Below are 21,513 nucleotides of genomic sequence, written 5' to 3' on the forward strand. Positions count from 1 at the left end.
TGAGTTGATTTATTTTTTATTGAATTGCGAATAAAGAAGTGGGCCGACAGCAGACATATTGTTATTTAAGGATTGTCTTCCTTTAAAAAGCACATTTACAACTCCCTTAGTTAAATGAAGTACAACACTTTTGCTAAATAATCAGATTATACTGGGATCATAAAAGTAACACAGGTGTGTATTTGCCATATTCTTATTATCTTTTCATTTTTCAGTTCTGTGCCCTCTGGTGGTCACTCCACTGAGATGCCTCTCCAACACCTGCTCTTCTCATCTACAAAGTTCTGATGACACCCTTCCACCTGCATCCCACTGCGCTCGTGCACAGTTGCCGAGAGACGTTGTTTGGACAAGCAGGAGAACAAAAGATTGAGCACAGGACCTTATTAAATCTCTTCCCCTCCCATTGACGTGAGATAGCAGACACTCAGCAGGATGTGCATATTAAGTGACGCCTTATGACCTGATCAAACACTCGGCTTCCCGGAGGCGAGGTGCTGCAGCGTCGGACAGGACGGCCGCTGATGGAGAGTCGGGTTGTTCGGGTTTAAAGAGGTGAGTCAGGGTCTTGTTTGATGTTAAGGTGGTGGGAAGAATGCGTCTTTAACAGACTATCAGGGAAGCTTTAAGGGTTCTTCCTCGGTTCAAATGACTTCCATTGGTCCTCGTAAAAACATTTAATAAATGTGGGCACTGTATTATTTATATATATTGGCACAATACAATATTCACAAAGGCATTTTCATGTAGATTTCTTCTTTCTCAAGTTGCATAAATCAACTTAAATCCCTGGTTTCAAGTGAAATAAGATCAGCATTTCAACATGTGTCTTTACCTGCAATTGTTCAAAGGGATGAGTTTAGAAGTAGTCAGTGGATTCTTTTTGTAATGGTAAGCGTGTACACATGCTCGCAATGTTTGGCTCAGTGTGTGGATGTATTTGTGAAGGCCGACATCATCGCACTGGTTCCCCTGACAAAAAGCAAATGGGATTTTTCCATTGGATTTTTATAAATTAAACTGCTTTAAGTGCTTTGGCCAACAAACCCGTTTGATACTTTTTGTTCAGCGAGACAGTTTGAACAAAAATAAAAGTACAGTTGAGGCCGTGATTACAATTCATGAGGGCATTCGTTACGCTTCATCCTATGGTGGCAGCACAGTAAAAGTCAGTAGAGTTCCCCCTCTGGGGAGCACGAACGTCCGTGAAACTCCGTGCCTCCTTGAAGTCTGCTCACATGACTTGTGTTGTCTTGCGCCCAGCGTCCGAGCGAGTCCGCCCTTTGGCTGAGCCGCTGCCATGTCGTGCTATCATCAGCTGTTGCTGGCCGTCTACATAGTGACCTTCCTGATGGGGGTCCCCGCCAACATCCTGGCGTTCTGCACCTTCTGCCGCAAGGTGCGACGCAGGGCGGCCCCGATAGACATCCTCCTCCTCAACCTCACCATCTCCGACCTCATCTTCCTGGCCTTCCTGCCGTTCAAGATGAACGAGGCCGCCGACGGCATGTTCTGGTTGCTCCCCTACGCCCTGTGCCCCTTCACCGGCTTCCTGTTCTACGCCACCATCTACAACAGCACGCTGCTCCTCACTGCCGTGAGCGTGGAGCGCTACCTGGGGGTCGCCTTCCCCCTCAGGTACTCCCTGTGTCGCCGACCCCGCTACGCCGTGTTGGCCACCGCGCTCTTCTGGGTGGTGACCTTTCTGAACCTCAGCATCGTCTACATCATGCCCTACGCCCAGTGGAGCAAAGGGGCAGACGGCGGCGGCAACGGCAGCGGCCGCGCGCCCGTCTCCCCCCCGCCCACGTGCTACCTGAATTTCACCCCGGAGGAGCTCCACATCGTGCTGCCGGTGCGCCTGGAGCTCTTCTTGGTCCTCTTCTGCGTCCCCTTCTTCATCTGCTGCTTCTGCTACGTCAACTTCATCCTCATCCTGTCGCGGCTGCCCAACATCGGCAGGCGGCGGAGGCTGCGCGCCATCGGCCTGGCGCTCGGCACGCTGATGGTGTTCGCCGTGTGCTTCGGGCCTTACAACGCCTCCCACGTGGTGGGGTTCGTCCGGCAGGAGAGCGAGGAGTGGAGGAACATGGCGCTGCTCTCCAGCACCTTAAACGCCTGCCTGGATCCCATCATCTTCTACTTCTCCTCGGCGGCCGTGCGGAGCATGTTGAACCACTGCCTCGGCAACATCACGGCCAAGCTGCACCTCCTGGGGTGCGGCGGGGGTCCGCACCGGAATCCCGCCAAGACGGAAGATTACAAGGAAGCGTCTCGCCCGTGAGGCGTCTCGGAGACCTTTTGGAACGTAAATGACTGTTTATTTCAAAAAAGGACAAAACCAATCAGTGTGGCGAGAGAAGTTCGTATCCTTGTTTCACATCATGTGGGCGCCTTTAAACTCATTAATCTACATCGCACCTTCCACACACGCATGTTGTCCGAAGTGCTTCACTTGCTACAGAGTGTGGGGGAAATAGAGCGGTTTATCCTTCCTTTAATTACCTGCTGATTCGGGGTTCCTGTCAAGCTGCAATATGTGTCAAGTGCTTTCCGTGCTCATTAAGAGTTTGATACTAAAGAAAACTGTGAAGCTTTTGTAAAAACGTGAAATAAAATCGTAAGATTGGCATTTAACAGTTTTAATGGCTCATTTTCTACGTAGAAAAAGCGCTTAAGTGTGCCGTTACAAAATGGTGAGGAGTCACCTCTCGTGTACGCCAGGTGTGGGGAGTATCTACAGGACAGTCGAGGACAGACACGACGTGACGTGACTCACCGAGCAACAAGGCCACTGTTTAATCACAAGGAGTGTTTTATAGGAGCGAGGGGTAAAGCTAATTAAAAAGCAGGAAATGGAGACGTCAACCTCCTCAAGGTAATTTGGAGCCATGAGCACGGTCAGGCAGGAAGCGTAAACACAAAGGAACGGTTATAAAGTGTTTATGTTAAACATCGGGTCGCAGATAAGCGGCCTGTGGCCATTTCCTGTGAGTAATAATGAACCATGAAGGTGGAGCATATGTGTACAGATAACATCCCTTTATAGCATCCTGGTTTATGCTGCAGGGCTGTTGGTTCAGCTCCTTTATCGCTTTGTTGTGTATGCATAGAATTTATAAAAATAAATGTAATCTCTTGTTTCGGCTGGAGGACGTATAATGAATGCAGTTGGCCTTAAATTCCAGTAGAATGATGGGAAACGCTCATCTGGACAACTTTATCTGTAGCGCTCAGCTTACAAAGTAACTAAAATGTATGAAAAATGTATTTCTGATTTGGGGTTGTGCTCCGATGTTTTGAAATGACAATGCTCATAAACCATTCCATTTCTCTTTTACGATGCCTTCTGATGTCGCGTGAAAATAAAAAAACAAGTGTTACATACATTAAGTATTTATTAAAAAAAAATTAAATATGACAACCAAATAAAAAGGCTCAATTTAGGACCAGGATCAGATTAAGCGTGAAGACAAAAAAAAAAAAGTACAGTTTTACTTCTAAAAGTGACATCATTTAATAATCAGGCAAAAGACATGAATATACTGTGAAACCCAAACATTGTTTTCTTTGTGTACGATATGCAGCCAAGCACAGAAGGTTAAAGACGCGTCGTTGGGGGGAACCGGGCACTCGAGGAGTAACAACTCAATGGAAGAGCTGTCGCAGGTCCCCTAATGTCAAAGTAAAGACGAAGGAGGAACTAAAAGGGGGGGGGGGGGGGGTGTCAGATAGAGACATGCGACAACGTGATTGCACAGAAACGTTAAGGACTGCGTCATTATTGCCGTCCATTCAAAATGAACATCTCAATGAAGCAAAAGGAGCAAAAGGACTGGTGTGAAGGCAGTAAGGGAGGCTTCATGTCTCTATAGAAATAAATAAATGCTACATCCCGTCTAAACTGAGCTACTTGTCAGCTCGAGTCGGGACGGTCCCCCTAGGATTTCATGTTATTGGTTAGAAATGTTTTTGGGTTGTGCTTGAGAGTGCCGATCCCCACAGGCCTTTTGGTCCGGTCAGCTCCACACTGATCAGTTCTGCATATTTTGTGTTCTTGGCATATGTAGGGGGTATCCACACACACACACACACACACACACACACACACACACACACACACAAATACATAGATGCACACACTCACGCCTTACAGTATTATCATGTATCAATATATACTCATCAATGTAGACTCAGGCCTGTGGGCCTTTCTCTGAAAGTTAAGATCTTTGATTTACTTAGTTGTTTTGTTTTTTTCAGCACCATCAGGAAAAGGCACAGTCTGTTTACGGATAAAATCAGTCCGGAGATGAACTTTCAACCCTCCTCCTGCTCCTCTTTATGAATATGCGAGAATAATACTAAAAATAAAAGACTTCACTTAGCAAGTGCATTGAGAAATCGATGCGCTTTAGAGATGATAAACCAACAGCAGAGGCAGTTCTTCGCAGGCCGTCCTCCTGGAGAAGGGTTGATGGTTCATCCGATCCCGCGTGCTACCAGATAAACGCTCCCCCGGCGCTTTCCGCCACGCCGCGATCACCCATCGTTCGCCTTGTCAAACGAGTAAACCTATTGCATCATCAAATCACAGACCACCACAACTATTGAACGCTATATCTCCATACGGCTCCCGGTTCAAACAGGACTTTGTTAGAAAAAAATAAGTGGTGCGTGCATTACATTAATACCTCTACATATAAATATATCTAAATCCAAACTTAAAAAGGCTTTCTATTTGTCGAGGACAGGAGGCATGTGATGTCCCGCCCACCGGCTCCAGAGGTGGATTTACTCTACCTATTATTATGAGCCGTCACAGGGTAATAAGGCTCCATGTAGACGTACAAAACACCAGCCAACAAGGTTACACATGCCCACGACTAATTATCTTCAAGTAAAACAAAATTGCTGGTAATGTCTGACATTGTGAAACAGCTCCAACGTGACAACAGATGCAGACGAGCTGCTCGGGTGAATCCTTAGAATTAAAATGTGACTTCCAACAAGTCCGTCTCTGTCCAACCATAAAAACAACTCTTTAAGTGCAGTAAAATACCATTATTCTCTTAATCTCTCTGTATCAATATATAGCCTATAGGTATCTGATGAAATATTAAATTAACGTGTTTTCCTTGTAGCAGCTTCGGTTTGGTTCTGGTGACATGTGGCTTGCACAGTAAGCCGTACACAGTAGATCAGCTAGATGCTGCAAGGCCTCGCCCCCAAGTCCCCCCCCCACCCCCACCCCCCGACCAGGCACATTGGTTTGGTCCAAGTGATGACTATACTGCAAGGCCACGACTGACCACATTCAACAGCTGGCCACCCAAAAACCAAAGTACTGATTAAAGGCATGACAACTATGGATACAATTCATAATGTTGACTTCTTGAGGTTTATGTGATATTATTTGGGATTGATTAGCAACCAGTGTCCAAATGTAGCAGAAAATCAGTTCCTGACTGCATAATGACGGTAAAATACATTTATGGAGTCCATTTCCATGATCAGTTCATCTTTTTCAAGCAAAAAAAACCTCCCAATTGTGAGAACTTTGATGTTTTTCTTTGTCATGTGATGTAAACGTTATCTTGCGAGTTTCAAACCATTGGGGAGACAAAACAAGACCTTCGAAACATCTCCACAGCCTGTGGGAAATAACAACGCACGTTTCTGACATTCAGACAAAACGAGGAGTCCACAGTGAAAATAATCATTAGTTACTTCCCTACTGTGAACTGTTAAAGACATTAAACTGAAAGCCAGACTTCCTCTGAGGACAAACACAGCAAAGCTAAAAGTAGGTGACAAAGACCGAGGTGTGAACATAAAGTGAGCGGCATCGTGTCAGGACACGCGTCCATGTACACTAACAGTCCCATACCGTCCACGCCTGCCGTCACGTCCACCTTTACAAAGTTCACTTCCTGTTGACATCGCCAGAAACGTTAAAAAAAACTGAACTAAAACATAAGAGTCAACTTTATAGCAGGACTGTCGGACCGCAGCGTTTCACTAAATGGTTCACCTGCACACCACGAGGAGCTTTCCATCCAGCCGCACACCTCAGGCACTTTGTTTTATCGGACCGAACATGGTCTGCAGCGTCCGTCCTACTCGTCCCCCAGAAGGTCAAATACGGCACGTCCACGTTCCTGAATCCTAATTCACCATCACTTGCCAAAAGTCACTCTAACAAAGTTTTACCTCACCAATACTTGCTAAAAACAATCCACCGCTGGACCCGCTCTCTCTCTGGAGGTTTTTTTCTTGACAACTAAAAAATTGGTTAGTTATTCGTCCCAAAACCGCAAAGAGTCCTCAGACTTGTGGCCGTGAGAGGATATAAACGGCTCTACTCGGATCTATTGCTGAGTGTTGATTTCGGTCAGACGATTCACAGACAGAAAGAAGAGTAACACGTACACCTGGGTCTGGTAGAACACAAGCAGAACTAAGAGAGAGAGAGAGAGAGAGAGAGAGAGAGAGAGAGAGAGGCCGTGGCATTGTATTCCAACAGCAGCTTCATGCAGCTCGCCTCGCGTTAAGGCCTCATGCGACGTACAATGCTTCATCGATGGCTCTACGTGGCATTGTTGTAAAAAAGAAATTAAAAGTCATTCCATTCAGTGCTATGCGTCTTACGGTCTGGCTGAATGAATGAGGGGAGCCACTGGCTTAAAGGGACACAGAAGAAGAACCGCTGAGGTCGCCTGCCGTAAATGGGAAAAAAAACAACAACAAAAAAAAGATCATGCTTTAGTTTTTAGGGGCATTCGGTTGCCGTGGCAGCCGCACATTTGAAAGAGGGGAAACCACAAAGACAGTATTGTATCTAGACAAGCTGAAAAGTCAAAACATGTAAAACCGTCTACATTGTAAATCAGTAAGAGGCTCAACGTAAGGCTCTTCACTAGTTCCACTTTCCCCTGTGCACCAAAAAAATCTTCAGTTTTTGTTTCCGCAATTCAGCTTTTTCCTTTAACACCAGGAGGGAAGAAAGCGGGAAAAACGTTGCGCTGCCGCCAGAATTGAAAGGCGAGCAGAGGAGGTGAAGCCGACGGAGAGATGCAAAACGATTGGCTGGTTTCAGATTGCATAACGTAGCTGTAACTCCTCTCCGGCTCACGGCATCCTTACAGCAGGCGATGGCCAGAGCTGCGCCGCCACTGGGGCGGGGCCACTCTGCGCAATGCAGACTGGCTGGGAAAGATGGCGGGAAGTCGAGTGGGGGTGAGGAAGGACGTTCAGGCAAAATACATGGTGGTCAGTGTGTCGTGGTGGATCTGGACAGCTTTGGCCAGCGCTGAGGGGTCCCTGCCGTTACTCTGCCCTGAAACATGGCTGCCCTCCGCACTGTCAGGGGGGGGGGGGGAGAAGTAAGGGTGAAATACGTAGGAATTCTTTAAAACTGAAACATAAAATGATTCATTCCTTTTTTTTTCTTCTTTTTTTTTTTACAACTACAGTTCAGAACTTATTTCTTATTTATTTAGCATTAGCATTTTCAGATGATGCCATACAAGTATTCTGAATTTCTTTGTCACACATGTTCAGCGATCTCACATAACAGCAAATTGAATCCGATAGAACTTAAAAAGAGTTTGCCCACCTGTCATGCTCTTTGTCAACAAGGTGGTAGCGGGCCCGGAAGGCCACCAGGTGGGCGTAGTAAGCTGGAGCCGGGATGGAGACGGAGCGCGTGCAGCGCACGTAGGTGTGGCACAGCTGGTAGGTGAGGAGCTGGAACTCGTCGCCGGTGAAACAGTTGTCGTCCCACAGAACGTGGTAGTGGGAGGGCCGGCTCGTACCCTGGAGAGGAGGCGGGGGGAAGTTAATCTCACCCAAGACATCACATGGCCGCAACTCAAAATGCATTTAGGCATGTAGGCGTGGTAAAGATGCATCAGAATGGGGGGGAAATGGGGATTTAGGTGACTTTGTACACAACGTGGTTGTTTGTGCAGACGAGCTGGTCTGAGTAGGTCACAAACTGCTGATCTACTGGGATATTCACGCACAACCACCTCTAGGGTTTACACACAATGGTCCCAAAAAGAGAAAATATCCAGTGAGAGGCAGTTGTGTGGAAGGAAATGCCTTGTTGATGAGAGGTCAGAGGCTTCGAGATGCTAGACTGGCAACAGTAACTCAGATAAGCACTTGTTACAACCAAGGAATGCAGAATACCTTCTCTGAACGCACAACACATGGAACCTTAAAGACGGGCTACGGCAGCAAAGGACCACACTAAATACCACTCCTGTCAGCTAACAACAGGAAACAGACTACAATTCACACAGGCAAACCAAAATGGGACAATAGAGGATTGTAAAATGTTGCCTGGTCATCTACATCATTCAGATGGTCCGGTCAGAATGAGGCGTAAACAACATGAAAGCAAGGCTCCATCCTGCCTTGTATCAACAGTTCAGGCTGCTTGTGCAATGGGGTGGTGGATATTTTCTTTTTGCCCCCTTAGTTCTTACTGTGCATTGTTTAAATGTCAAAGCCTACCTGAGTATTGTCACTGGCCACGTCCATCCGTTTCTGACCACAGTGTACCACCTTGTGATAGTCGCTTCCAGCAGGATAATACTCCTCGTCACAAAGCTCATGTCACCTCAAACTGGTTTCTACAACAATGAGTTCAATGGCCTCCACACACTCACCACACCTCAATCCAATAGAGCTCCTTTGGGATTCTATCACAGATGTGCAGCCGATAAATCTGCAGCAGCTGCGTGATGCTGCCATGTCCATATGGACCAAAATCTGTGAGGAATGTTTCCAACACCTTGTTGAAGGTATGCCACCACAAATTAATGCAAAATGGGGTCCAAACTTTTACTAGCAGGTAAAGTGGCCGTTGAGTATAGATATAGGGAGATTGATATCTGTATATATGACACACACACCTTTGATGAACTTAGATTTAAAAGCTTACCTGGATTCCAGCGTGACTGCAGAGGTAAAAGTCAAACTCGTAGGGGTGGGTGATGTCTGTGTCCACTGTGGTGCCAGCAGGAATGTTTCCACTTCGTCCAACCTGGCAGGTAATTCAACAAAATGATTGAGAGGTCAGACACATGAAAAAAATCTCCTTTACAGGCGTGAGCAGTGACCTGAATGTTTAATTCATGTTGAATTCTCCTTTTTAATTCCTTTGGCCGTTGACACACGATTTACCAAATCCATCAAACAAATGAAGAAAGCAGACAGCCATAACATAAGACCCTCAGAGTACCACTGACCATGCCACTCTGCTGTAACTCACCCGCTCGTTGCGATCTGCACAGAAGAGACGCGTGTGATGGCGTTTCTGCACAACGATGTAAGTAATCCCCGGCTGATATTCCTTCTCTAGACTGATGCAAGCCTCCCTGATGGCCAGCAGCTCATAGTACAGCACCTACAGGGGAAAATACAGTTAAACCAATAACTAAACAGGATTTCTGTTGAGAAATTGTTGCCCATGTAAATTATAGTAGATATTTAATTATTAAGCAGCAACGAGTCAGGAGAAGGACCCATCGGATACCCATTTTACCACAAGTTGATATGGTTCCTTGGGGTCTTAATGAAATGTCTAACTTACTTTGATCAAAATACTCCAAGGATCATTTAAAACAGCACCCTTTTTACCCTGTCTAAAAAAGCCCTCCACAGCCTGTTCCTTTAAATGCTAATGAGCCCCTCCCCCTCCCCTCTCTGAGCAGACAACCACAGCGCATCTTGAGGGCTCAATGTGCTTCATGCTGCTAGCGAGGTGTTCCAAGTGTATCAGAGGTTTGCAAAAACAAAGCAAACAGCTCCAAGTGCTTTGGGAAATATTGTTAGTGACCCTGTTCAGGAGGGTGTGTTCGTTCTATGTGTCCCGTCATCCCCCTCACTCCGGCCAATCATGGGGAGTCAATGAACATTCTAGGCAAGGGGCGGCCAGTGATTGGGGGAGATCAGGGGAGGCGGGTGTTCCAGTGTTGTGGGCTAGTCAAGTTAGGAAGAAGAAGAGTGGGGGGGGGGGGGGGTGAAGATCATTCTCAGTCACTCATGCATGTTTCTTAGTTTCTGGCATACAACAAACATGAAAATCACGAGTTTTGGGGTTGGTAGGCAAGCCAGATACCCGTATTAATGTGTAGATGCACTAAACAAGTGGAGTTTCCATAATATGTTCCCAATTAAGGTCATGTGCTCCCTCCATATTAGGAAAATAAAAGGTGGAAGAATTCAGCAGAAAGGGAGACTAAAGAAAGCAAGTGGAGGTGACACCTGTCTGAACTGCCCCTCTGACACGCCGTCCCTGTAGAAGATGATCCTGGTTGGTTTGTAGCGGGTCGATTTGTAGAACTGGATCAAGAGCTCTCGCACCATGGAGGCCAGGTCCTGGATGACCTCCTGTCTTGGTCTCTGGACCCGCACCGTGGCGCAGTACCTGCTGGGGTGGGCGTCCATGCTGCCCACCACCTGTATAGACACAGAATCATTGGTCAGAAACTTAAATTTCATGCAGGACTATTGCTAGTCACGTTTCTCCATACAAAAAAAAAAAAAACTTAAACTAGTATTAAAGTTAAACAACTCATAAGGCTCTATTTTAAAATTAAAAACTACATCTATACACCTATAGGCTTCTCACCAAAAGCTTCATTCTACAAGATTACATACCGTGATAATGTTATATTATATCTTATACTATGATCTATAGAATGGAGCTTGAACGCACCATAATAACACTAAATGATAACATTATCTAGCTCTCCTAGGTTGACATCTACACAGAATTGCATTAGCAGGTAGACGTCTTCATGATGAGTTTAACTACAGTACCGTACAAGAATAGTTCCATTTTTAGAATTTCATCAACTAAACGGTAGCACGGTGGAGTTTTTTTGGTCTGCCTAGCCATAAGCTACTAAACATACACAGGGAACACTGTTCTGTGCAGTGTTTTATACCATATATCATCAAGGAAAAAGGCACGTAGCTTTGTACTGCAATGACAATGGCACTGATGGTGCCAAATTACCAATGAACAAGTCATTTAAGGGAGAGAAAGAGCATATTTAAGCCTTGAGGCAGTACTTTATTGTCCAATAATCTAACAGTTTGGGGTTGTCGTTAGGCCCGACGTGCAGCGGTTATGCGGTTACCAGCGAAACTGTAAATGGTTAGTAAATAGCTGCCTTTCAGCACAAAATAGTTGTAGCCACCAAACGTTGTGAATTGCATTTTAGTTGTCTAGAGAAAAATAGTACATGCATGCAAACAGCTTAGGGTCATTCATTTACATCGCTCATGACGTTCACCTTAATTCTCCGGTTGCGAAAGCTCGCATTGCCCGAAACCATCATTTGTGTTGTTTACTGTCTTTTTTTAGTGATCGCCACCCAGCTAAAAACTGAAATGTCAACTAACGGTCGTGCAAAATCTAACCGGTTACTGAGTGCGCAGTGATACGCAGCTCTCGATGTGAACAGCTGTACATATGCACACAATAATGCACACCCCGTGACTCACTCTCAACACTGGATTTCATCTACTCGTATTATAATTTAGCAGTAGACACACGCTGATATGAGGATTTGAAGTGACGTCTCACCGCTGCAATAGATGGCTTTTTCCCGTCTCCTGCTGGAGGATGAGTGACATCCGCCCCGAGGAAGATGACAGGCTGCTGGAACACAGAGGGCCTGGATGGATGAAAAGAGGCACAAAATGATCTTACCATCAATCGGTCACGTTGCAACAACCTAGTCCTATTTTAAGGGCCAACAGAACGGCAGTGAGCAAAGAGAAAGATAAATGTCAAAGTGACTGCGTGAAGCAAAAATATCCCAAAACCCCAGAAGCTCTCCAATTATCTCTATTGTGGTGTTCATTTTTACCGTTGGTGTGGAACCAAGATGTTGTTGATTCCTCCCAGCTTGACGTTGATCTTGAGGCAAAGGTTGGAGAGGGTCTGAGGGGACGTCTTCACTACGTTCTTCACCTGCACACACTGGGTTGCCATGCCAAGGAGGGTGTCGCCCACCCGCTTCACCTCAGCTGTGGGTAAAAGAAAGGGGATGTTCACTTAACTCTGCAACTGACACTGGATGGTAGGTATTAAAACGGTTATTGATTGTACCGTAGACGGGCGTTTTCCCTGGCAGGATGACGATGATGAGCTGCAGCCCCGCGTAGGTGTTCTTCAGGTGTCTGAACATGGGCTCCACGCTGTCCGCTCCCTGGGCATATTTACAGAAACATGGCTGGCCTTGGATTGGCATCCCAGCATCCTTTGAGATTTTACGCAGCTGGTCAGTGAAGCTCCTGAGCACAAATAAAAATAAAAAAAATGACCTGACAGGAAAATGTGTTTTTAATATCACTACCAGTTGAGTATTGTAAGTATAGTAACCAAATGTTTATTGCTTTTACTGTAAAAAACATTCTGTAAGTAAAGAAAATGTTTAAAAAGTACTCAAAATCTTAATATACATATATTATTACATTAAATCTGTTGATACTCAACACTTCAACAAATCTAACCCGAGCAATCGGAGTGATTTCTGTGAACTCACTTAAGGATCTCTTCTCTGCACTGCCTCTGGGTGGCAAAGCAGGCAATGGCCCACATCTTGATCTCCACTCCGGTGTGAAACTGCTTCCCCCTCATGTCCCACACGCCGTGGCTGGGTGTGGCCACCGTGCGGTTCTGCAACGACAGTGCAGGGTTGATCTGCTGGGACTGACAGTAACATGGACACAAACGGTACAAAAGCAAACAGACAATGTATGGATTCAAAGGATTCAGGCAGCCAGTCGGATCAAGATCAAAGGCAACTGTGTAATTAACAGGCTCACATTGATTGTTCTGATGAGCGTGGGATTAGAGACAAATTTGAATGTCACGCATTATTTTTTATAGAAGTCACAAAAAGAAAAATGGACGCATCTGATGCGCTTAGAGATAATTGGGGATTACAGGACATTGAAAGCGCCAAACCTTAACCTACAGATTTATAATAAGGGTTTGCACACAGAAAGTGGGGCTTTTTATATATTTTTCTGATATACTTTCCGCACTGAAATACAAAATCACAAATAGTCTAGAATCAGGATTGAATAGAACTTCAAACTGGGAGAAAACTCTTTAGTCTGACTAAAGTCTGCACACACATGAAGGAGGATTTAAAGGGAAGGTACCATAAATGGCTCAGAGCTCACTCTGCCACCATATTGCAGCATGGGGGCCGGCAGGACGCGGCCCGTCACCTGAGCCATCTCGTCTCGCACGCGGAACTGAAACTCCTGGACGAACGGGTCGGCCTCGTAATTTGCACTTCTCACCTGAATGGAGACAATTAATGTTATACATTATAATAACCAAAGAATATATCTAAAGAAAGCAAGCTTTGTGTCATTCTAACTCATCTACTCACCAGTCTGCTGATCTCCTCCTGTCTGTCTGGGGCGGAGCGGGCTGTTGCTTTGATCATGGTCGATGTCTGGTTGTCAGTTAGTTTTTTAATACAGCGCTGTCCAGGAACAATGTTGCACACCTAAATGTAAAAAAAAAAAAAAAAAAAGGTTGATTAATATTGCAATCCAGACTGGGCATTGTAGATGCAAATGTGACCAAAAATCTATAGAGCGCATTGAAATGTTTTCGTTGGTTGGACATTTATCAGGTCAAGTGTGTTTGTGTCATTAACGCCTTAAAGCATACCGGTTATGAAGACAACCTAGTTAATTAAGTCAACAAAACACTTGGGCTTCCTTATATAGGTCCAAGACACAGAGAGGACGAACCCAGACCGCCCGCCATTTGTCCCAGTTAGAATACGGTCCACTTTAAAAGACCCCCCCCACCTTAAGTGAACCTGGGCATAGGTTGACTTTCAGTTTAATCAGCTGGGCCCGGTTTTTCAAAAGGTTTAATCCGGATAAAATTGATCCAGATTTTGTAATCCTTTTTTTTGTGATCCGAGATCACGTGATCCAGCTTACTTTTGGGCCAGTTTTTCCAAGCAACATCGGATTGGATCAATCTGATCCAGATAGGAACTTTTCAGGATCACCAAATCTGGATAACCAGTGCTTAAACAGGATAGGAAATCACAAGGTAGAACTATAGATATGTAAAGAGCAACAAGTAGAATAGCCAGTGTGGGGTCAATATAAGTTTATTTTTATTTGAAATGAAAACACACACATTTAAAAAAAACCTACCATGGCTGATGACTCCTTTTCTAACAGCAAATACATCAGCGCAGGGACGCTTCAACACTGCTCATTGCAGGGCAAGATGTGCAATTGAGCGTTAAAATGGAGTTCTTAGGAGGCGCTTTGCATGCCTTAACTACCTGAGAGTGGAACCACAGAAAGCATGCAACATAACCCTTGCCTGTATTGTCCTGCACAACATCGCTACTAAGCGCAATGTCCCTCTCTGTGCTGACAATGACGCACCGGAGACCCTAACCAACCTCCTGCATTCTGCCAGAACGAGCAAACAGGACGTGCAACAAGGGACGCAATAGTTAGACACTATTTCTGATTCGGATTTGTTTTGGATTTCAAAAATCAATGATTTCCATTTCTTTGCATTTTTTGGTTATTCTGTAATCATTGCATGCATAACTAATAAATATTCTAAAAACAAAAATATTTTTGATTGTGATGAAATATATATATCTCAATTAGTAACAGAATAAAATGTATTGTTTTTGGTCAATTTTGACAGGTGTTTGGGGGATTATTTTATGAGGCCAAACTCTTTCTACTTTGCTGTAGGCCTATACTGAAAGGCTGAATATGTTAAAGCCTACCTAATCACTGTAGCCTGACATATGAACAAATAAAACTAAAACCTTATGAATAAATAGGATATCTTGTAAGATACTGCATGATCCAAATATAGTATTATTTGACATTTTTAAAGTTTTGGGCATGAAATCCATGCCGAATCCACCCTTTTGATGGGATCAGTTTAATCCAGATTTTTTGGATCAAAGTGATCCAAATCCTACAAAAAAGTTCTGAAAAACCCAAACCAAAAGGTTTGATCCAAATCAAAACCAAGATTGGATTACGTGATCAAATCAGATTATGTAATCCGTTTTTTCTTTTGAAAAACCCATTTTCAAGATTTGATCCAATCCGTTATCCAAAATCCTAATGGATTACTTTTGAAAAACCGGGCCCAGGTGGCAAGCAAGACAGGGGAATATGGCCAAGCTTTTGGAAGTGCGCACACACACACCTCACTTCTAATCTCATATTGACCAATGTCTGGATAATTCTCCCTCGACCACACACTTGCGCTGTTATACACAGCGTCACATCAATGTGTTGAACTGAGATAATATGCAGGGTGGCGGCAGACTGGCAATTGAATAAAATCACGTAGCTAGGAGAGGACCCAAATACCCCAAAAACATGCCCTGTAATCACCACCCCTCTCTCAGCTCGGCTGCTCTGTTATAAATAGAAACAAGGCTCTGGCGGCTCATGCAGTTCACCCTATCTACACAGCCTCATGGGAAGGGGAGCGTCTCTCTGCTCAGAAAGTGATACAGTGGATGTCTAGATACCCTGGTGCAATGTATTACCACCCAAGGCTCCTCGCTAAGTACACTCGATTCTACTCTCATACACGTATTATAATCACATGCGGATTGCACTTAAACCCGGTGCGGGCCAACGAGTAATACAGTTAGCACATTTGCAGGCAGCGTATTACATGGTGAGTTCTTCATACAGTCAAAGGCACACTGATGAATGTTGAGTGCACCTAAATGAGGCGAAACCAGTGCAATCAATGTAAAAAGTTTGGATCCGCCTTCATTTACTATTGACACAGATATGCAGTGTCAGAGAGCGCACTTCTGCGCGTCCCCCACTCCCCAAAGCCTGTGCGCCCATAACGAGAATGTGAACACATTTCACAGCAAAACCTTTTAGCAGCATTTGGCAGTCCTTACCTCCAGGGGCAGATAGGTGTGCTTCTGTTCCTGGCCCACCTGCAGACAAGGCAGGTGTGGGTACTTTAGCTGCAAGCTGTATTTCTCTCTGAAGTACTGCGCCACTGTACGCTCAACCGTCTGGCCGCTCTCAAGCTGGAGTGGAAATCTGTGGATTTGTAGGAAACACAGAATCTCCTGTTAATGCGAACCAATGACAGCTTTGGTAGTGGAGTTAACAGCTACGAGGGTGCGATGTGGAAACGTACGTTTGGAGGCTGGCAGGGCGTCGTGTCACATTGCAGACTCTGTACTTCCTACGCATGGTTCCACAGTGTGTCACTTCCACTTTAAGACCTGAGAAGATGGTGGTAACAACAAGTCAGTGACAGCAGGAGAGTGGACCACATGAACATACTTGAATGCCTGCTTTGCCATGATTCAGCTCTCATCTGCGCCCCCTGTAAGAAACTACCAAAACAGTCCAAGTAATCCTACTGGGGCTGTAGTCATAACAGTCCTATTATCACGAGTTGAAGAAATAAAGAGAATGATGACAATTTCCAAAGAGGTTCTCCTTACAGTAAAGACCAGATCCTGGTGATAAAACTTGCTGTACAAAACTATACAAAATATAGTTAGTTCTATAATAAGCCAACATGATCAATCTATTTAATATGAGTGTGTGAATATGTTACTACACACATAGCCTTGTGGGCTACTTTTGACGTACGCATCTTGCCTCAAATTTCAAAATGACAAAATAATATTCATTATCCACCACGTTGGAATAGAAACTTAATTCTAGCAATGGACCTACTGTCCATTTTATGCCCATTATCAGTAAAAGTGCATCATTTTGTATTTTGGATCAACCAATCACACTTAAAAAATGTTATAGCCATGCAGTCAACCACTTTAAACCAACGAATCCATCACGAGTGAGGGCTGATTGCATATGTAAAGTTACAGTATAAAAGATCCCCCGCAGGTATTCCAGACATATAGCATTCACATATCTTTCTGTACAGGGCAAGGCAACACAAGCTGCCCACCTTGGCGACATACCTTTGATCTCTTTGGTGAATTTAACTCTGTGGGAGTCGGTGAGGGGGCGAGGCTGCTCGTCAATGTTGTGAATGTCCAGGACCTCACACATGAACTGGATGACTGGCTGGGCTTTATAAAATGCTGTGGCTGACACTGAAAAGGTATATTAGGAGATCAAACTGTCAAGACACCACAGCAATAGTTGGTTTTGGTGTAGACCTAACATACAGTTAGCTGAGCATAACAACTGGAAAAAGCTAGCCTGGCTCTGTCAAAACAAATGTAAAGCTTACTAATAAAAATGAGAGATTTGGATTTTAAGCTGCTTTATGTGCTGGCCTATTTCTCAGAAGACTAGTATAATAGTCCAGCACATGAACCATTTCTTTTTAATAGTTTCCTTTGGACCAAACCAGACCAACCGTTTTCAACCTTTTTACCATTTTTGTGCTAAGCTTAGCTTACCAGCTGCTGTGGCTTCATATTCACAGGGCAAACCCACCATCGATGTTGAGCATCATTTTCCACATAGCTGGCCGCACTGACTGATGGAATCCAAACCAAACCTCTCTTCCTCCACCGAGCGGGTGATCGTATCCCTCTGGAGAGGAGAAGAAGGACCGTCCAACAGGTGTGTACCTGATGAGGAGGGACAGGGTCACAGCGGTGATAAAAAGGTTAGTCAAGGATAAAACTCCACACGAGATTTGAGTTACACTCCCCGTTTCACTGAGTGAAGCTTAACACAAGTCTGATTAATTAATGGATTTACTAAATGAAAACTTAGAGTATATACAAAAAGTGCCTTTGATAAGTTCGTCCTTATTGTGTTTAAATCCCATTTGGGCCACCTAGCATTAAATAAATATATCCAGCAATTTATATATCAAACTATTTTCTTTGTTCTTTTATTCATACTTAAAAATGGTAATGCTAAACTACTTAATTATGGTAAAGGTATCAGGAGCATATGGCCATCAATTTCAAATATTTTTAATAATTAATAATAATGATTTGAGCAGTTTCTATACTAGTCTTTGGAAATATTCCAAACAAAAGGAACCTACAAACGATCCTTGGTCAAGGGAGCAACTCACTTCATGGAGGGCAGGTGTCGAAGGACGACGTCCACGGCATGTACAGGGTTGGTGCTGATGGGTTTTTCCAGGTCCACCGGCTCAGCCACGGCGCGCCCAGTCAAGACTTCGTGCAGCATGTGCCAGCTGACTAACGACACAAACCTGATGGTGACTTTGAATGGGCGGTCCTTCCCCCCGTCCCCTGGTAGGGTGACATCCAGATCAACCTGAAGACGGGAAAAAAAACAGTTTTGAGAATAATGATTAAAAAAAAAAAAAAAAAAAAAAAAGACTCATATCAGCCTATTTTCAGGATGTCCCATTAGGAATAAGAAGAACTGTAGTTTATTGTTGGCCTGGACAACACAAAACACCATTGTACAAACGTTGATGTCATGTCTTACCCCACCAGTGGCCACAGGAATGGGGCTGGCCGTGTAGAGGCTTCTCTTTCCATCGTAAACTGGCAGACAGTCGCCAAAGATGGTCACCTTAAAATGCTGAACCATGGAGTCCACCACCTCTCTGAGAGAAAAAAGAAACATTTCACCACAATCAACACGCATCATGACTCCAGGATTTGATAACTCAGACGTTTTAGGAATTTATATAGTAAATATCTATACAATAAGTATAAAGAAAGTAAAAAAGATATATTAGCTCTGTTCTGTTACCTGTTAACCCGGCGTGGACATTTATCAGGCTTGATATCCACCTCATACAGATAGACATCGATTTTGGGTATTTCCACCTGGAAGCAGTTGGCCAATAGTTTGATGGGCTTCCCAAGGGTGCCATATCCAGGTCGCCTTGGCAACGAGAAAAGGACTTGGGGCTCAACGGCTGCTCCAACGTCTCCTACAACAACAAAAAAAACTGAAGTAAGCAAGCATTATAATTTGAATGTGCCTATATGACAATTTTGATATTGCCAAAGTAAAGTGGTCGGACTAAAGATGAGCGCTAACTTGGCTCTGCATCTGTCGGACGTAGTAAGGAAACGGTTCACTGACACAATTTCCACAGCCACCTTATCGAAGATGGCCATTTATTCTGCACCATCTGTGTCCCAACATTCAACGTCTACAACAGAACCCAGATTGGTGAATATGAACGTATGCTACGCTTTGAAAGGAGCTGCGAGAGGAAGGAAGTGGTCAATGTTAAGCTGGAAGGAGCAGACAGCGGTTGCTGGCACATAAGATGGTCACATATGTTGAATGTTGCTCCATATCAAACTGACAAAAAAAGAATCACTTATTTTTATAGAAAAAGGTTAGAGTTAGGTGACATTTTAAATAAAGACCATCTTAGCGGTCTCCTGACTGACGTGGCCTTTGCCAGACGGAAGGTGGGCGGGTGACACACCACGCCAATCTGACTCCAATTTTCAGAAATGCCAAACTGGAAAGTACTTAGTGAAAATCACACAACCTCAAAATTTCCGGAAATGTGAGTCAGAGAATCAGAATACAAATGAATACAATGACCTACATGACAATAAGTCTGCACAGACCTCTGGCTGGTGAGATATCAAGAGGTGCGGTTTGTTTGTAATGAAATAAGTGTGAGCGGGTTGCTGGGGGCTGAAAATATAAAAAACTGTTAGCGCTGCTGTCGGGGGTCGAGGGCAGAGCCTGAACCTGCCGTAACCAGGCGTCATTCAGTAAAAAACTGCTCTTCCTGCAGATGCGTCCCATGCTTCCTCCTCCCCTATGCCGTTACCACGGCAATGCTCCTGTGTTGCTGCAGCTTCTCCAAGTCTACTGAAGACCAAACAGTTTGTGTGTCGTCTTGTTTATATGAAATTATGTCTCTATTTTAGTGTATTTGCTGTGTAAAAATGCAAAACGTCACTAAATCTACTCACAATCAAAAACAATAAAACATTTTCAGCTACCAGCTTCTCAGTTGCATATACTTATTGCTGTTTGTCACCAGTTTTGACCCTCATTTCCAAAGGTCCTCCCTAAAAAGTCTCCCTTTTTGCTCATTCTGTAGAAGAAAAAAAATGGGAGTAGAATGAATGGGTCAGTTTCAGTGAACTAGCGTATTCCCTCCTCTCAGTCTAGCACGGAATCCAAAAACATAAATAATAAACAAGCTGTGACTCACAAATTGTGTTCAATGGCTTTGTAATTAACACAGGCGGCGGTTAACTGAACAATGTCTAATGACCAGGGTTGGCACCAGCAGGTGTGAAAGGCTTCTCTTCAAACAGACATACACACACACACACACACACCTCCAAAAGTGGTTGTGTGTGTCTCTTTCAGGCATCACGCACACATGACAGGATCACCACCTGCCTCTGACACCTGGCAAAGAATTACGTAGACAATAAGAAAAACCCCGTGGGACTGGTTTGGGGAATAACACACATGTGCACGCACAGCGAGTGGCAAAAAAATGACCGTTTAACCCCCCCCCCCCCCGCAACTTCACTCAAACCCAGTTTGTTATTACTGCTAGAGAAGGGGATTTTGGATATAATTAGTATTCCATGCGAGCTGCTTTTCGACAAGCGTCCGCGATGGCCTGGCAACCTGTGTGAACTCAGCGACCTGGATCGCAAACACGGTGTCGAGGGGTCCAGTCGAACTCGTGTCTCGCGTCCCGCACTGTCTGCAAATAACTCGAGTGCAGCACCTGAACACCAAATTAAGCATGGCGGTTAGTCGGGGGTTCCCACCTGTTGTTCCGATTTCCATTCATGAGGTCTCTGTCCGGATGACCCGGCCCCCGGTGATTACTTCTCTACGCGCAGGTCAACACTCGGCTACCGATCCGCTGTCCGACGCGCCGCTCCTCGGCTACGCGGCCCCTCCGCTCCCCCCGGCTTCGGTCGCTGATGTGGAACCGGGCCGCTTCGGGGTCCCCTCGGCTGTGAAGTCTTCTCCCCCGAAAAGCCTCGGCACAGCTGACAGCTCAAAGTTGCACAAAATGTCCTCACTTCCGTCCGTTGAAGTTCTTCCTGTTATCGCTGAGGGAAAACCAACATGATGTTCAGGGTGGGAAATGTTTTGTGACAGTTTAGACGTGGAGTCGGTAGAATTGAAGTGAGAGTCGTTAGCGGCGGGTAAGCTAACGGCAATAGTTAGCTTTAACAGTTAGCCGACGACAACTAGCAATTCGCTAGCGACTCGACACACAATATGGATATGTGTGCCTACTCGGTCAGTGGTGGAATACCTCGTCCCGTCTGCTCAACGTCACAGTCCGGTGTTTCTCTTTATGAAAAAGATACGAGGGCTCTGGTCACCGTAGCTTCACTATCCCCCGGCGTTTTCCTCGGTGTCGGCGAAACCCGGTGTAAAGTCTGCACTTCCACCGCCCTCACACTCGCTAACGTTAACCTCGACACAATATAACGTCACAACTTCCGTAGAACTGTTTCAAAATAAAAGCCTAAATAACAAATTGTGACAGTT

The 21,513-nt window shown here is 44.9% G+C and overlaps 2 protein-coding genes across 4 annotated transcripts; one reads left to right on the top strand and one right to left on the bottom strand.

Annotated features, from left to right (window-relative positions):
* Positions 1–169: 169 nt before the first annotated feature.
* Positions 170–2,972, top strand: LOC119219169 (free fatty acid receptor 3-like). Its single transcript, XM_037474123.2, has 2 exons — positions 170–555; positions 1,264–2,972. Exon 2 carries the CDS (start codon positions 1,301–1,303, stop codon positions 2,282–2,284), a length of 984 nt encoding a protein of 327 aa, XP_037330020.2. The 5' UTR covers positions 170–555; positions 1,264–1,300; the 3' UTR covers positions 2,285–2,972.
* A 408-nt stretch (positions 2,973–3,380) lies between these two features.
* ago3b (argonaute RISC catalytic component 3b) lies at positions 3,381–21,448 on the bottom strand. Of its 3 annotated transcripts, none has more exons than XM_037474122.2 (20): positions 21,275–21,448; positions 20,775–21,065; positions 18,757–18,940; positions 18,487–18,607; positions 18,101–18,309; positions 17,506–17,642; positions 17,022–17,156; positions 16,223–16,310; positions 15,975–16,122; positions 13,431–13,550; positions 13,195–13,338; positions 12,570–12,703; positions 12,134–12,318; positions 11,892–12,051; positions 11,606–11,696; positions 10,276–10,470; positions 9,281–9,415; positions 8,951–9,052; positions 7,616–7,815; positions 3,381–7,359 (listed from the first exon to the last, which is right to left on the bottom strand). In XM_037474122.2, exons 2-20 carry the CDS (start codon positions 20,791–20,793, stop codon positions 7,251–7,253), a joined length of 2,616 nt encoding a protein of 871 aa, XP_037330019.1. In that variant the 5' UTR covers positions 20,794–21,065; positions 21,275–21,448; the 3' UTR covers positions 3,381–7,250. The 3 variants fall into 3 exon arrangements, with proteins under 3 accessions (XP_037330019.1, XP_037330017.1, XP_037330018.1); XM_037474120.2 differs by having other exon boundaries at positions 12,570–12,736; XM_037474121.2 differs by having other exon boundaries at positions 12,570–12,736; positions 21,256–21,448.
* Between the last annotated feature and the right edge of the window lie 65 nt (positions 21,449–21,513).

Source organism: Pungitius pungitius, chromosome 17 (assembly GCF_949316345.1).
Source record: "Pungitius pungitius chromosome 17, fPunPun2.1, whole genome shotgun sequence".
NCBI lineage: Eukaryota > Metazoa > Chordata > Actinopteri > Perciformes > Gasterosteidae > Pungitius > Pungitius pungitius.